We start from the raw sequence: 15,990 nt of genomic DNA on the forward strand, positions 1-15,990 counted from the left end.
TATAGCTAATATGAGTTATGGGTTTAAAAAGACATTTATTTATTCTGTGTTTATGAGTGTCTGCAGATGCCGATGTGTGCATGCCGTGGCTTACGTGTGGAGGTTAGGAAGCAAACTGTGGGGCTTGGCTCTCTCCTTCCACCACATGGGGCCTAGGGATCAAAGCTCGGGTCAGCAGACATGTGGCTTTCACCTGCTGAGCCTTCTTGCTAACTCCAGGAAAGTTTTTATTTAAGGGCAAAAATTAGTAAAAATTTGGGGAGCACTTTTTAAAAAGTTGGTATCTTGGAAGGAGGTCATCAGTCAGTAGTAATATACTTGTTTAACATGCCCAAACCCTGGGCTTAATCTCAATAAAAACATATACACACTATAAAAATATGCATGATTTCATTTGTAAAATTATTTTTAAAAAGATTTATTTATTATTATATCTAAGTACACTGTAGCTGTCTTCAGACGCACCAGAAGAGGGCGTCAGATCTCATTATAGATGGTTGTGAGCCACCATGTGGTTGCTGGGATTTGAACTCAGGACCTTCAGAAGAGAAGTCAGTGCTCTTAACCTCTCTTAATCTCTCCAGCCCATAAAATTATTTTTAAAGTGTGTGTGTGTGTGTGTGTGTGTGTGTGTGTGTGTGTGTGTGTGAGAGAGAGAGAGAGAGAGAGAGAGAGAGAGAGAGAGAGAGCAAGTGCAAATATAAGATATGTGTGCAGTACCTGAGGAATCCAGAAGACAGTGTCTGATCTCCTGGAACTGGAGTTACAGGCAGCTGGGAGCCACCTGATGTAGTTGCTTGGAAGAGAACTCAGGTTCTCTGCAAGCGGAGTACATGTTCTCAACTGCTGAGCATCTCTCCAGCGCCTACTTTATTTATTTATTTATTTATTTATTTATTTATTTATTTATGGGTGCAAATATTATTTTTAACCTCTTGTGGAGTACAGGGATAACCTATTAGCATCCATGATTTCAGATAACATTCAGTTATATCCCTGCACAGTTTTATCACTAGTAAATTACTAGGGTTCTTCCGTATGGATTGATTTATAGGAACACATTTGATTCAGTGATTGGCAAAATAATACAGATGCCTATAAGAATTTATTAGTTCAGATCAATCACCATGAATACCACACCAACCAACTGACACCCAAACTTCCTCTCTTTTAGCCTGATTTTGTTGATCTTAAAAATATAATTTCTAAACATACTGAGTTATAGGAACATGGACCATATAGTAACTTCATAAATTCTAAAGGCTAGACATTTTTTAATGAAATACTCTTAGTTGGCACAAGCCAAGAGTCTCAGCACTGTGGATTATTTCTTACATGAAGAGAACATCTCTTAATTGGATAGGGCTAATGTGGGCTAGCAGAGGAAAGGAACGGGATTCAGGAGTGACCCATATGCAGACATGGTTGTATGTGACATCAAGACCATGTTGGAGGAAAAGAAATAGTCCTGCTCTAGAGGGCTCTTGGAGAGGAAGGAGTGGGAGATGCGGCAGATCTCTGGCTCTTGGCCATGTGACAAGTTCTGCTATCAAGTGTACACTGGAATTAGACATTGACACACACATGTCCCCAGCAGCAACACAGCCAAGTTCTGCTTCTTAGCTTACATATTTATCAGTGTTTCTCTGGCAGCTCTTTGTCTTCCGGACACAGGAACAAGGATGCCAGGTAGCATTTTCCTTGTTTTTCTTCAGCCTAATTTTCCTCTTAGTCGCCTCTGTTCTATAACTGAGTGACCACAAAAGGGTTTTGTCAGAAGCCACCTAGGAAAGGCTAAGGCATGAAAGTGAATTTTCTAGAGCTAGCCCACTGTTTTGCATGGCCTGCAGTGGGTAAGCTCTAAGGTGCAGGATCCTTAGACACTTCAACCCAGGTTGCTTCTTGCTGCTGATATGCCTTTTTCTGTCACTATTGCACAGTCTAATGATTCGTGGGCATCAGCTCACCCTATTGCACAAATTTCCTGCAGATCTGCATGAAGATGTACTCTCATATAGGAATGTTTTATAAACGAATTGAAGATTTCACAATTTCTGAGAGTGATTTTTTAAAATTTTTTTATTACGTATTTTCCTCAATTACATTTCCAATGCTATCCCAAAAGTCCCCCATACCCTCCCCCCCACTTCCCTACCCACCCATTCCCATTTTTTGGCTCTGGCGTTCCCCTGTACTGGGGCATATAAAGTTTGCATGTCCAATGGGCCTCTCTTTCCAGTGATGGCCGACTAGGCCATCTTTTGATACATATGCAGCTAGAGGCAAGAGCTCCGGGGTACTGGTTAGTTCATAATGTTGCACCTACAGGGTTGCAGATCTCTTTAGCTCCTTGGATACTTTCTCTAGCTCCTCCATTGGGGGCCCTGTGATCCATCCAATAGCTGACTGTGAGCATCCACTTCTGTGTTTGCTAGGCCCCAGCTATAGAGACAGCTATATCAGTGTCCTTTCAGCAAACGCTTGCTAGTGTGTGCAATGGTGTCATCGTTTGGAGGCTAATTATGGGATGGATCCCTGGATCTGACAGTCTCTAGATGGTCCATCCTTTTGCTGAGAGTGATTTTTATAGAACTCTTAAATTGAGACAAGTAATCTCAAGCCCCCTATAGAGTAAAGCTGCCAATAGAACTCTGTAAACCTTCACGTGTCAAGGGCTAATTGCATTGGGATAGGAAAGCAGGCTTGGAACGAATTTGTGATCTAGGGAAAGCATTCATTCGAGGTCAGGTCCAAGGATGAAGCCACAGGTGTGCACTATGATAAAGTAAAGGCCATGTGAAACTGTGGCTTTGAACTTATAATGAGCTTATGGAATGAAACACTGCTTTGAACTTACTATCTATATCCTTCTGTAACTCCCCCTTTTGTGTAACATTTTATCTATGAGGTAATTCTTTTTTTACACAGAGAATTTTTTTTGTCTAAAAATTATAAAAAGCTAAAAGCAATAATAAAGTTTTGGTGTAGCCATTTCTGCTACCTCTGGTGTGCATGTTGTCTATGTTAATGACTTTCTTTCCTTTCCTTTCCTTTTCTCTCTGGTTCACAAAGAGTTAACAAACTCCAAGCCTCTCACCTGGCCAGAGAGTGGTCCCTGTGAAGGGTCCCAGAGCCAGAGTGAAAAGAGCCCTAGCAATTAAATCTTCTTTTAATGCCCTGCTGATAACAGCAGGAGTTAATTACCAGAAGCCATCAGTTTTTGGCCTTAGAATAGCAAAGACTTAAAGGAAGAAAAAATTTACAATTAGTAAGCAACGTTTGCACCCATAATCACTGGCGCCACCCATGGCTGTTGGCCTCAATTTACCTAGATGCTGGGCTGGTCCCAGCAAGATTTCCTTTAAGGGCTGAAGAATCACCAAACATGAGTGCATGTGTATGCATTCAGATTCCCCAACAGCACTGGGGAAAGGATTCCTGTTACCCTGTAAACTTAAACTGACAGATATAGAGGATCTGGGGCTTGCAGGATCCATTTTGGGCTTCTCAGTTTTGTTGTTTCTGTGAATTTGCAAGATGTTCTTTGAATGCATGCCGTCTGTGAATTAATGCTTAGAGAGTTGAATTTAGAACAAGATCAAACTGAAGTTTACACAAAATATGTTAACCCCTAAGCCAAGCTCTGTAAATTGAAAATTTATGGTAGAAATGGTAGTGAAAGTTAGAAGGGCCTGGGACAAGGGAGGCATCCAAGAATCAATGGGGGCAACCTTAGCTTTGATCACTGGAGATATGGAACCTGAAGAGGCCACCACCTATAACCAGACAGGAACTCCAGTAAAGTGATAGAGACACCAGCCCACCCACAAAACTTTCAACTCCAAATTTATCCTGTTTACAAGTAATACAGGCATGGGGGAGTGAGCAGAGACTGAGGGAATGGCCAACCAATAACCAGCCCAACTTGAGACCCATCCCATGGGTGAGCACCAATCCCTAACACTATTAATGATGCTCTGTATGCTTGCAGACAGGAACAAGTTGCCAAGATGCTCCACCCAACAGCTGACTCAGATGCAGACACCCACAGCCAAACAGTCGATGGAGCTTGGGGACTCTTATGGAAGAACAGGAGGAAGGACTGTGGGTCCTGAATGGGATAGGAACTCTACAGTAAGATCAACAGAGTCAACTAACCTGGACCCTTGGGGCTCTCAGAGTCTAAACCACCAACCAAAGAACATATGCTGAACCTAGGCCTTCCCGCATATATGTATCAGCTATGCAGCTTGGTCATCATGTGGGTCCTGAGCAACTGGAGTGAGGGCTATCCCAAAGGGTACGTAGGATATGTTCTTTTAGGCTTGAGGCCTTGTCTGGCCTCGGTGGGAGAAGAAGCACCTAGCCTTGCAGGGACTTGAAATGCTAGGGTAGGAGGGACACCCAGAGTGGGCCCCCACCTGCCCAGAGAAGGGGATGGGGGAAGGATTGTGGAAGGGAGTGCCCTCAGCAGGGGGGCAGTGAGCAGGATGTGAAGTTAATAAGTAAAAAAATAAATTGATTAAAGAAAAAAAATAAACAAAGTTTCAATCCTCTTGACAGTCTGGGGCACTCTGAACATTTACAAAGTATCCGCCCCTTCCCCCAGGACCTCTCCCTCTATAATCCAGACATTTTGGTCTTCCTTCTCTTTCTTCTCCTCTCCTGTCTCTCTGCATGCACACTTTCTCGATTTTTCTTCCCCATCTCCTCTCTCTCCCTTCCCATGGTGACTTCCCTGGCCTCGGTCCTTGGGGCCAGCAAACTTATCCAAGAGCAGCTTCCCAATAAACCTGCATTTAATATAATCAAAACTGGCTTGAACTGGCTCATTTCACCGGCAGAGAGGTAACTCAGCACCTGTTTCTAAACGTGAATGACCATTGAGGACCTATGAAGACTTGACGGACAACTCGTCTGCATCAGTTAACTCTCTGAATTCACCCTCTTCCCAGCTCCACACCCCTTTCCCTAACCATCATCATCCCCTTTCCCTGACCTCCAAGAGAACCAGGAGTGGGAAGATGGTCTGTAAATCAGCAAGTGGGCTGCAGAGGTGGCCGAGCAGGTACAGGTACTCACTGCCAAGCCAGACAACCTCAGTTCAGTCCTTGGAACTCACATGGTGGGAGGACAGAACTGACCCCCTCAAGTTGTCCTCTGACCTGCAAACACATGCCATGTCATGCATGCACCCCCCAAATAAATAGATGTAATAAAATTATTAAAAATAAATGTTTAAGCCGGGCATGGTGGCGCACGTCTTTAATCCCAGCACTGGGGAGGCAGAGGCAGGTGGATTTCTGAGTTCCAGGCCAGCCTGGTCTACAAAGTGAGTTCCAGGACAGCCAGGGCTATACAGAGAAACCCTGTCTCGAAAAACAAAAAACAAAACAACAACAACAAAAAATGTTTATGTTGACTAAAGATGTCTGGAAACACTAAGCTAAGGAGGATAGGAAAAAAAAAAAGTAAGATATAAAAATGGATTTTCTGAAACTCACCATCAGAGGGCACAACCGTACTGCAATATGCGGCTCCCACGCTCTGCCAGGAAGCTGGCCTCTGGTGTGCCTAAGAGACAAAAGCCAGGTAAACCGTCAGGGCAAATTGATTCTAGGCACACGTGCTCCAAATAACGCTAGCATCTGACTGTGTAAGTCTGACTCTTCATGGGGAAGCAGAGAATGCAAATGAACGGAAACAATAAAAGACATTCCCAGCAGCCTGTTAGCAACAGAGACACTACAAACAAACACATCTTCATACATAGCTGGGTGGTCTCATACTAAACAAAATGAGAGTCACACCTGGGGGAAAAATATATTACTGACTTTTAAAAGCAATCCTGGGTAAGCACTATCCGCTCTAACTTTCCCTGCCTCTCGCTGCCAGACCTTAGATTGGCATCTCTTTCATTAGTTATGAGAATGGGATGCACTGTGCAGCTTCAGTATTGGAGTGGGCTCTGGCTCTTGCTGTTTGCTTTTCTTATTAAAATCTTGGACAGGCAACCTCAGTGCTTGAGCCCAGAGCATTAGAACGAAGTCACAGCCACACACTTTTGCCGCATCTTCACAGGGCAGTGCTGCGGCCAGGAGTCTAGACTGAAGTTCTCAGAAATGAGCTAGGTTTCAAGGAGAATACTGAACACATTTCTCACTAAGCCCTTTCTTTGTACCTTTCCCAGTCCCAAAAGTATGACAGAAGGAAGGCAGGAAGGCACTAAAGAAAACCCATGCCAAGACAATCGAGACCATTTAGGAATCCAGGACAATGCCCACGGTAACTCAGCTGTAACACAGGATGCAGGAATCTCATTACCTCCCACCTCCTTCCTCCTGAAGACATCTGGGAACGTAAGAAAGACTGACTGTGGTGTTTGGAATGGGAATGGTCTGGCAGGCACTTACATCTGTTTGAATATGTGGTCCCCAGTTGGTGGAACTGTTTGAGAAGGATTAGGAGGTGTGGCCTTGTTGGAGGAAGTGTGTCACTGGGGCTGGGCTTTGAGATTTCAAAAGCCCAAGCCAGGCCCAGTGTCTCTCGCTGTCTGCTGCTTCTGTATAAGATTAAAGCTCTAACTATGGCTCTGGCACCACGTTATGCCTGCCTGCGTGCCACCATGCTTCCTGCCATGATGATTCTGGACTGACCTGAGTTCTGAAAGCAAGGCCTAGTTAAACGCTTTCTTTTATAAGTTGCCTTGGTCACAGTGTCTCTTCAGAGTGAGAGAAAAGTACCCAGGACACTAATATTTAGAAAAAAATATAAATAAGTCATTTAAATAACTACAGAGAACGTTTGTAGATTGGTTTTTCTTTCGGGTTTAAAATTTTGATTCATTGGACTTAATTTCAGTCACATTTCAGAAAGACACACAGCCAATCTCTCTTCCACGGCAGCACGGCTGGTTGAGGTAGCGAATAACCCATCTTCATCTCACCTCAGACAGCAGCCTCCCCCCTTTCCAAATACTTATATGAGTTTCAATCTGTTTCTGAACAAAGCTTTGCTCTGTCCAGTGATCTGTCTGCTCGCAACCAGATAACCACGATGGTTCCACATTCTGGCTTTATGGTAAATTTTAGTATCTGGCTTGGTTAGTCATCAGGAGAACTGAATTGGTAGTATATATAATGCACTTAGAACAGTCCCTGGTCTACAGTGAGTGCTCACCTGTAAGTGCTAAGCATTTTGTTTCGAGACCATGCTAATGCCATGGGTTGACATAGGGGAAACTACCATCTGTATTATGTCAAGCCTTGGCATCCAGGAGTCTTTGTGGTTTGAGACAGGGTCTCACTATGTAGCCCTGCCGGCCTGGAACTCACTGTGTAGACCAGGCTATCTTCAAACTCACAGAGATCTACTTGCCTCTGGAAATACAGGTGTATGCAACTATACCTGATGTAGCCTAGAATCCCACGTCTCTCCTTCCGAATCTTTATCTGTATACTAGAGAAGCATTTTACAGTTCTCCTCACAGAGTTTGCATCTGTTCCCATGACCACTGTCTGTGTTGTAGTGTAGTAACCAATGCTGAATGCATTACCCTGAGGTTTTTTTCTTGTGTGCATCCGCAATGTCTCTATTGGCCTGTTATTTACTATCATTTCTGTGAACTAATCTGGGAATTGTTCATTAGGAAAGTCTAGTCTCCTTATATTTATTTATAGGAATATAAAACATATATTTAGTCTTTTCCAGTATGCAGTTTTAGAGTCTTGTGCTTGTTTTTATTTTTTTCTTTTTGTCAATACGGAAGATTAAACCCAGGGCCTTGACCATGATGGGCAAGCAGTATAGTCTGGAGTTTTATGGGTGTTCTGATCACTGCTTTCTTGTTAAATGGTTTCCTTGTGAACTAAAGCATGGCGATGCATGCTTGCAGTCCCAGCACCCAGGAAAGGGAGACAGGACGATGGCAGCTGAGTTTATAACATTGGTTTTCGTGACTACTTGGCTCCCTCTCTCCCCTTAGCTCTTTAAATGTCATTCCTGCTGGGAAAGGTCTACTCTGGCCCCTCATGTTAAATACTGATCCAGTGTTAGCCTCTCCTGATCGCCTTCAGGTATATACCCCTACCCAACATGCTTAGCTTTCCCCTGATTTTGGTAGGTCCAATTCTTCTAAGCAAATTGCTCACTTAGTTTATGGCTGTATTCTCTGACCCATGGGACAAATTTTAATTGGTTCAACCACTGACAGTGTTTGTGAAATAACAAGTCCTCGTCAAATAAATGCTAGCTTGTGGAAAATATTTATTATGTTACAACAAAAGTCTTCCCTCTGTTATGAGTTCTGAGGCTTTTTTATGTCCCTTTCCTGATCAGTTTAGTTCAGGTGTCCATTCTCTATCTGCCTTCCTGCTTTCTCAATGCTCCTTGTGTGACGTTGTGGCTGGGTCTTTCTTAGATGACCGTTGGTGGCTTTCATAAAGCATGAGTTTATTCAGTATTAGTCCTTCGTCCTCCCCACCGCCCTGCGCCAGCCTCAGAGATGCAGACACCGCTCTGAGGATACAAACCCACATTTGTTTTCATCTTCACTCTACAGACAGTGGGCTCCATGCTAGCTGCCAACTCTGTAGCTACAGTTTCTACTTTTATTGCTTCAAGGATCAAACTTCTTCTTGAAGGGGGGGGGGTGTCATGAGAACTGAATTTTCTGAAGCCTGACATCTTAGTTCTTAACATTAATCTTTCCTGGAGTACTTGCCAAAGCCCTGAATTTGCTTTTGGGGTGTCTGAGGCCAACCACCAACTCTGAAGAACTTGCTGGTCTGGCTTTGCTGGGGATCTGCAAGCACGGGTGTCACCTCTTGAGGTCTCGGGCATCTGTCTGGCCTTCACCAGATCTGGCTGCCGCCCTTTATACAGAGTGCTGTGGGGTTGCTCCCTGGTTGTGTTGAAGACAAAGCTTAGAGTTCAGTTTCTTATCTCCTTCCCATGCTATGGTGTGAGGAGAGAAGGGAGGGACTGGTACATTTACTGGGCCATTATGACTATGCAGTGGCTTTTACCACGACCATCTGTGAACAGGAAAGAGCAAAGTGCGAGGAAATCCCAGGCACCCATCACTCCCTTCAGTAGTTAGCAACATTTTGCCAAACTCAGTTTATCTAGGCCCAGCTAGTTTGCTTTCTTCTTTCCCTAGTCAGTCAGTCTGTCAGTCAGTCAGTCTGTCTGTCTCTGACTCCCTCCCCTCCAGCTCTCCTCCTCTGTCTCTCTTTTGATGTTTATGAAATGCATTCCCTATGATCAAAGCTGGCCTGAAGCTTGCTGTCTAGTCAACAATGATGTGAACTCAGGATCCTCTCACCCTCTTCTCTACCCCTCGTGTGTTAGGATAATAGGCACTCACTATCATGCCTCATTTCCCCCCAGAACATCTTAAAAGACATCCGAACCATCAGAACACTTCACCTGAAAATACTTCAGATCACCATTTGCTGGAACATTGTAAAAGCCAGAAGCCTCTATGATTTTTACGAATTGTCCTTGGCGATATATATATTGCAGTCAACAGTACATGACATGATTTCTGTTGGATGCTGTAGAGCATGAGCATGGACTGGCGGGCCAGCCACCTCTGTTTGTAGAATTTTAGTGCAACACAGCTGAGTTCACTCATGCCCACTGCAGGTCAACTGACTCTTTCTGAACAGCAGATTTCAACAACAGCAGTGAGAGGAATGAGTAATTGCAACAGAAACCACGGGGTCTTAGAAAGCTAGAACGTCTGTAGTGCAGCCCCTTAAGAAAGCCTTAGCTGGCCCTTGCTATAGAATAAAGCTTACATGGTGTGGGGATAACTCTCCAGACCATGTCTATAGTGATACTGACAATCGCAACTAAAAATTATATTTAGAGGCGGGTTTTCAGTGTTGCACAGGTTGGCCTCAGACCCCTGGGCATAAACCACCAACTTCCTCAGCCTCCCAAACAGCTGTGACTTACAGCCACCATCCCAGGCTATTATTTATTGAATCGTCCACACACAGATATTGGTCTGTAACTTTTTTTAAAGATTTCTCATGAGAAATTTGTTGAGACTAACATAAACAAAAATGATTTTGTTCTAGCCATTTCTCCTTGAAATATGGTAACAATACAGAGGAAAAACAACAAATCAAAAGCAACCTGGAAATGGGTAATGAATGCTCATCACCGAAGAAGTCCTGCTCCTCGCCCCCTGTATCCTGTGATCCCCAAATCAGAATTATCCGTGCTGCATCTCTTTATTCTTGATATGTCACAATAAAATAGTAAGCTTTTTAGTTTTCTTTTGTTCTAAAGTAGCAAGCATCTCATAAATATTTGGCCAATATTAACATTAAAAAACACATCAGGAAGTTTGCTGGGAGCCAAGAATGGAGCTATATGTATATGTATATGGTATGTGTATATCAGCTCCTGGGAGAGGGATACAGGAGTTCAGGGCTAGCCTAGATGACAGAAACAAACCACAAAATCAAATCAAACACAAGTTTGTTAGTTTGTTAGGGATGTGGAAGAGTGCAAGCTTAGCATGCATAAGCCCTGGGGTGGATTCTCAGCTCTTCAACCAAAACAAAACCTGAGCAAACCAAGCAAGCAAACACCAACAAACAACCAAATAACTAACAAATAGTTAATAAAAAGAAAGACATTCTCGGTAAACAGTGCATATTCTTCATATAGGGAGTGACCAAAATCAAGGTGAAGAGAGACTGTGGAAGGCATAAAAATACCCAGGGAGAGAAGTCTCTGGGAGTCTCTGGGTACCATCAATGCCAAATAAAGAGATGGGCTAGCACCACAGACCTTTGCAAAGAAAGTAAGTTTCTATTTTTTGTAAAGGGAAGTCCACATATTCTGAGAAGTAACCTGAGAATGTTAGGGGAGTGCAAAAACGTGTAATTAATGTAAGAAATGCATAAGGCCACCCTTCCGTGTGTGCTGCGACAGGTTACCTTTAACCCTCACCCAGGAAGAAAAATCTCTAGCAGTGTCAACTTAGAATACAAAACGTTATCTTCCCCCAAGTCATAGGACTTAAGCTAATTCAAAACCTTTGAGTATTAAAAAGAGATATCCCATGTCCTTAGATCCCACAATTAAATCCAAGTTAATGCTACTTTTGTGTCCCTTACTGGTAACATAAATCAACTTTCCCTTCATCTACCTTACACAGCCAGAAGAGCAAACCTACCAGAGACCCAAGAAGACCGAGTCTTATTTCGGAAACAAATACATACTAACTACCCCAAAGCATACTGTAACTAACCAGGCCAATGAGCTTTAGATGAATAACAACTATTTGTCCAAAGCTGAAACGTGGCCAGAAAAAGCCTCACTGTGCCACAGTCTAGATCAGTCAGATTCTACATCCCTGTTACACGCCGTTACATCAGCATGATCCATCCACACACTTATAAAAATGGATCCTTTCAATGCTGTCTCAAAGTGTCTTTTTCAAGACCAGAGTATTCGTCCAGCCGGGCTAGCTCAGTGGACAAAATGCTTCACCTTCTGAGGACTTAAGAACCTGAGTTCGAGTCACCACCGTACCCTAGCCGACACTTCTCAAGGAAGCTTCCTACCTGACCAGAGGCAAGGCCAGCATTCTGAACCCCAGAAGACTCTCAGCTAGATCAGAGGCCATACACAGAGCCAGAACTCCAGCCCCCTTGGAAGGAAATGCTCTGTTCCACCAGAGACCATCCAGGCCATCAGAAAACCAGCTCCCAACGCAGGCAGAGACCCTCTACTCTACCACAGGGCACTCCAGCCAGAGGGCCAGAGAGGAAACAGAAACCAAGGAAGAAACACCCATCCCAACAAAGACAAACCCAGAACTCAGCACCCATCCCAACAAAGACAAACCCAGAACTCAGCACCCATCCCAACAAAGACAAACCCAGAACTCAGCACCCAGGCCTCCAATCGCTCAAAAGCCCAAATGTCAGATTAAGAACACAGAAACCAACAGCCAGGACACCATGTCACCACCAGAGTCCAGCCATGCTACTAAGCAAGCCCTGGATATTCCAGCACAGCTGAAGCACATGAAAACATCCTTAAAACTAACTTTATGAAGATGATAGAGGACCTTAATGAGGAAATAAATAGATCCCTTAAAGGAAACCAGGGAAAGACAATTTAAAAATTGGAGGAAATCAATAAATCCCTTAAAGAATGACAAGAAAGCCAAGAAAAAACAAACAGTTGCAGGAAACAAATACAACTGCCTAAGACCTGAAAATGGAAACAGAAATAATAAAGAAAACACAAACCAAGGGAAACCTGGAGATGGAAAACCTAGATAAGCCAACAGGAACAACAGATGCAAGCATCGCCAACAGAATACAGGAGATGGAAGAGAGAAAGAATCTCAGGTGCTGAAGATACGATAGAAGAAATAGATACATCGGTCCAAGAAAATGTTAAATCTATAAAACTGAGAACATCCAGGAAATCTGGGATCCCACGACAAGGTCAAACCTAAGAATAAAAGAAGGAGAAGAAGATTCCCAGCTCAAAAAATAGTTTTAACAAGATCATAGAAGAAAAATTTCTTAATCGAAAGAAAAGCATGCCTACAAAGGTACAAGAAGCTTACAGAACACCAAATAGACTGGGTCAGAAAAGAAAATGCTCTTGCCACATAATAATCAAAACACTAAACACACAGAACAAAGAATATTAAATCCACAAGAGAAAAAGGCCAAGTAACACATAAAGGCTGACCTATCAGAATCACACCAGCTTCTCGAGACAGGTAGAAAGCCCGAGGAAACTTAAGGACAGAGAGAAGTGCTGTGGGTGTTGTCTTCCAGATGGAATTGATCAGGATGAATGCCAACTGTGACTGCCTGAACATCCTTCCCTCCGTCTTGTGAAGGAAGGGAGGGAGATGGAGAGAGGGGAGGAAGAGAGGAAAGGAGGAAAGGAGGAAAGGAGGGAAGCTGGAAGGGAGGAATGGGAGGGAAGGAGGGAAGAAAGGAAGGAAGAGGGGAAGGAAAATGGAGGGAGGGGAGGAAGGAGGGAGGAAGGGAAGAAGGGAGGAGGGAAGGAGGAAGGGAGAGAGGGGAGGGGGAGAAAGGAGAGAGGAGGGACACAGCATAGGAGAGGGTCAGTTGGGAAGGGAGGTTGATGGAGTAGAAAAGGGGTCTGAGAAAGAATGGGACAGTGAATGTAGTCACAATGTGTTACATGTAAGTATGGTATTACATATATAAGAAGCACTTTTAAAACCAGACATGGTGAAATGTGCTTGTAATGCCAGTGCCGGGTGTGTGTGGGGGGGGGGGGAGCACAGGAGGAACCTGGGGACTTGCTGACCAGCCTACCCAAATTATTGAATTCTAGGTGGTGAGCCTGTTGAAGAAGAAGGGGTGGGGGAAGGGAAGGAGATGGAGAAGAAAGAAGAAGAAGAAGAAAGAAGATGAAGAAAGAAGAAGAAGAAGAAGAAGAAGAAGTAGAAGAAGAAGAAGAAGAAGAAGAAGAAGAAGAAGAAAGGCAGATGGTGCCTGAAGAATGACACCCAAGACTGTTCCCTAACCACCACCATCACCTCCTCCTCCTCTTCCTCTTCCTCCTCCTCCTCCCCCCCCCCTCCAGAGTTTATGGGCATTCTATAATTAACTGTGTAAAACTATTGCAGTTGGCCTATAGCAAAACATATCTATAGATAGCAGTGTACTCAATTTGAAGTTTGGTTTTTTTTCCACGTTTATCTCCTGATAAAATAAAACTACTGAAGCATCACACCAGTGAGAGACTTTTACTACCTTCAATCAAAGTACCAACTCAAGCACTCAGCTCTCAAAGCTTGAGGACTGAGAGAAGGGGAGACCCTGGAGTTATTAGAAAAAAGTTATTAGTTATTGGGACCTGGAATTTCAGGCCCCAAGATGCAGTTTCCCACCTGTTATATTAATACTACATCTGTTGGCTATTTCACTTAAGGGTGAGTGACCACACTCGAGTGAAGCTTTGTATTTGAACTTTAATGTTCTATAGAAACACACTCACACAAACCATCTCTATAAGAGATTTGCCTCTTACTGGAAAGTCTCATCCATTAGAAAATATAGTTCTTTTTTAAAAGCATGAGGATCTGTACCCCGAAATCTGTGTAAGGTTAGCCCTACCATGTGAAAGGCAGATACTCCAGGTTTTTCAGAAATGTCCCTTCAGATAGCAACAAAAACAATTACACTGAACCGCAGGACTCTCTGGATAACTAGGAGACAAAGTGTCTTATGAAACAAAGTGTCTTATGCAGTTTAAGTCAGAGTGCTATTAATATGTGTGATTTAATGCTTTGATATCAGAAAATTATTCATCCTCTGGTTATTTTAAATGACTGTTAGACTTTATTATATCTGGACTAATGTTTTCCCCACTAGATACATTGTAATGTCATAAAAGAAGTCATGACTAAATATATAAAAGTATATGCCTTCAATTCCCAAGGCAACTTCTGTTCTTAGTAAATTATTAAATCTATCCAAGTGAAGTGACTTAAAAAAAATACTTGTTGCCAGTGGCTAGAGCAGGGCTCAGCAGTTAAGAGTGCTTACTGCTCTTTCAGAGGAGCCAGGTTTGGTTTTCAGCACCCACACCAAGTGGCTCACAAACACTTGTAACTACAGTTCCAGGGAGATCCAATGCTCTCGTCTGGAGTCCTCAGGCAGGCCTGTAGTGTACATGAATTCACAAGAACCCATACATACACATAAAAAGAATAAACCAGGTTTTTTCCTTCTAAATTACCAATGTTTTAGAGGGGATCAAGATGGTGATTGAAGCCAGTGTTCCCAGCACCTGGGAGGTAGAGGCCAGGAGGATTTAGAACTGAAGGCTAGCTTTGACTATGTACTGAGTTTGAGGCCAGTCAGAACTACAGGAGACGCTTGCCTCAAACAAACAAAACAAAGGAGAGTTTTTGGTTGTGTTTTGAACAGTGATTCTAGGTTCTCTGTAGCAAAGGATGACCTTGAATCTCTTCTCCTCCTGCCTTCAGCTCCCAAGCACTGGGGGTGTACATTTCCTCAGGGATCATTTGTGGTGCTGGATACTGAAGCCATGACTCTGAAAACGTCAGGCAAGCATGCTCACGAGCTAGGCCACACCCCCAAGCATGCTTACCAGCTAGGCCACACCCCCAGCCCTTGTATTACTTTTAAACACATTATGTCTTCAAGTTCATCTTCTTTACATCTTCCATACACTGTTCCTAGATTCTGTCCAAACCCTTTTATTCCACCATGCTGTGTTCTAATATCTGTTCTGATGACAGACTCCCCTTTAGGGTTATGGTCAGCCAGAAGACTTCATACATATTAATCTCTTTACACATTAGGACCCCTCAGTATGCCAGGAGGAAGCAGACACTTCATAAAGACTTATTTCACAGAATTGTCGCGCCCCCCACCCTTTTCCCCTATTTCAGCTTCTTTGACAAGCTTTATGACGGCTTTGTACTCTACTCTTTCCCTTGGGGAATTATTGCTGATGTTTTATTTACTGCTGAGGGAGTCTGAGAAATTAGAAGAAATGACGACAGCTACAGGCACTTGGGGAGTAGTTAGAGCATTCCTTCACCTACATATTTAAGGTCTGTTTTATTTTTGGCTGCTGCAGGTGGATTTCATGTTACATTGAGTTGGTTTAATAACTATACTGTTAACTAATTTTAGACGACAAAATACCCAACCACAAAAATTCTTAAGAATCCTTATCCACAAAAATCCTTATCATCACATAAACACTAGGATTTGTTCTTGATAACCTTTTCTACTGTTCCAAAAGGAATCAAAGCACAATGCCACTTGTCAGACTGACTAAACAGACATCATTTGGAAAACGCTCGCATCGCGCATGGAGAATGGAACATGGTGTCGTGGTCTTCTTGACAGCGCTCTTTGGCAGAAGACTTGAATCTATGGGTCCCTCTGTATTACCAGCTACGTCTATGAAGTCTCCAGTCACTGCGGC

At 43.3% G+C, this 15,990-nt stretch overlaps 1 protein-coding gene across 2 annotated transcripts in view; it reads right to left on the reverse strand.

The window, feature by feature from the left end:
- Nucleotides 1-15,990, reverse strand: part of Mcu (mitochondrial calcium uniporter) — a 168,756-nt gene that overhangs the window by 39,465 nt on the left and 113,301 nt on the right. For both annotated transcript variants that reach the window (XM_029482392.2, XM_085842823.1), the window contains exon 2: nt 5,505-5,574. In XM_029482392.2, coding sequence (XP_029338252.1) covers nt 5,505-5,574 — 70 coding nt within the window. The remainder of the gene's footprint in view (nt 1-5,504; nt 5,575-15,990) is intronic.

The sequence above is a fragment of the Mus caroli genome, unplaced genomic scaffold (genome assembly GCF_978045245.1).
Source record: "Mus caroli unplaced genomic scaffold, Mus_caroli_1 scaffold_9, whole genome shotgun sequence".
NCBI lineage: Eukaryota > Metazoa > Chordata > Mammalia > Rodentia > Muridae > Mus > Mus caroli.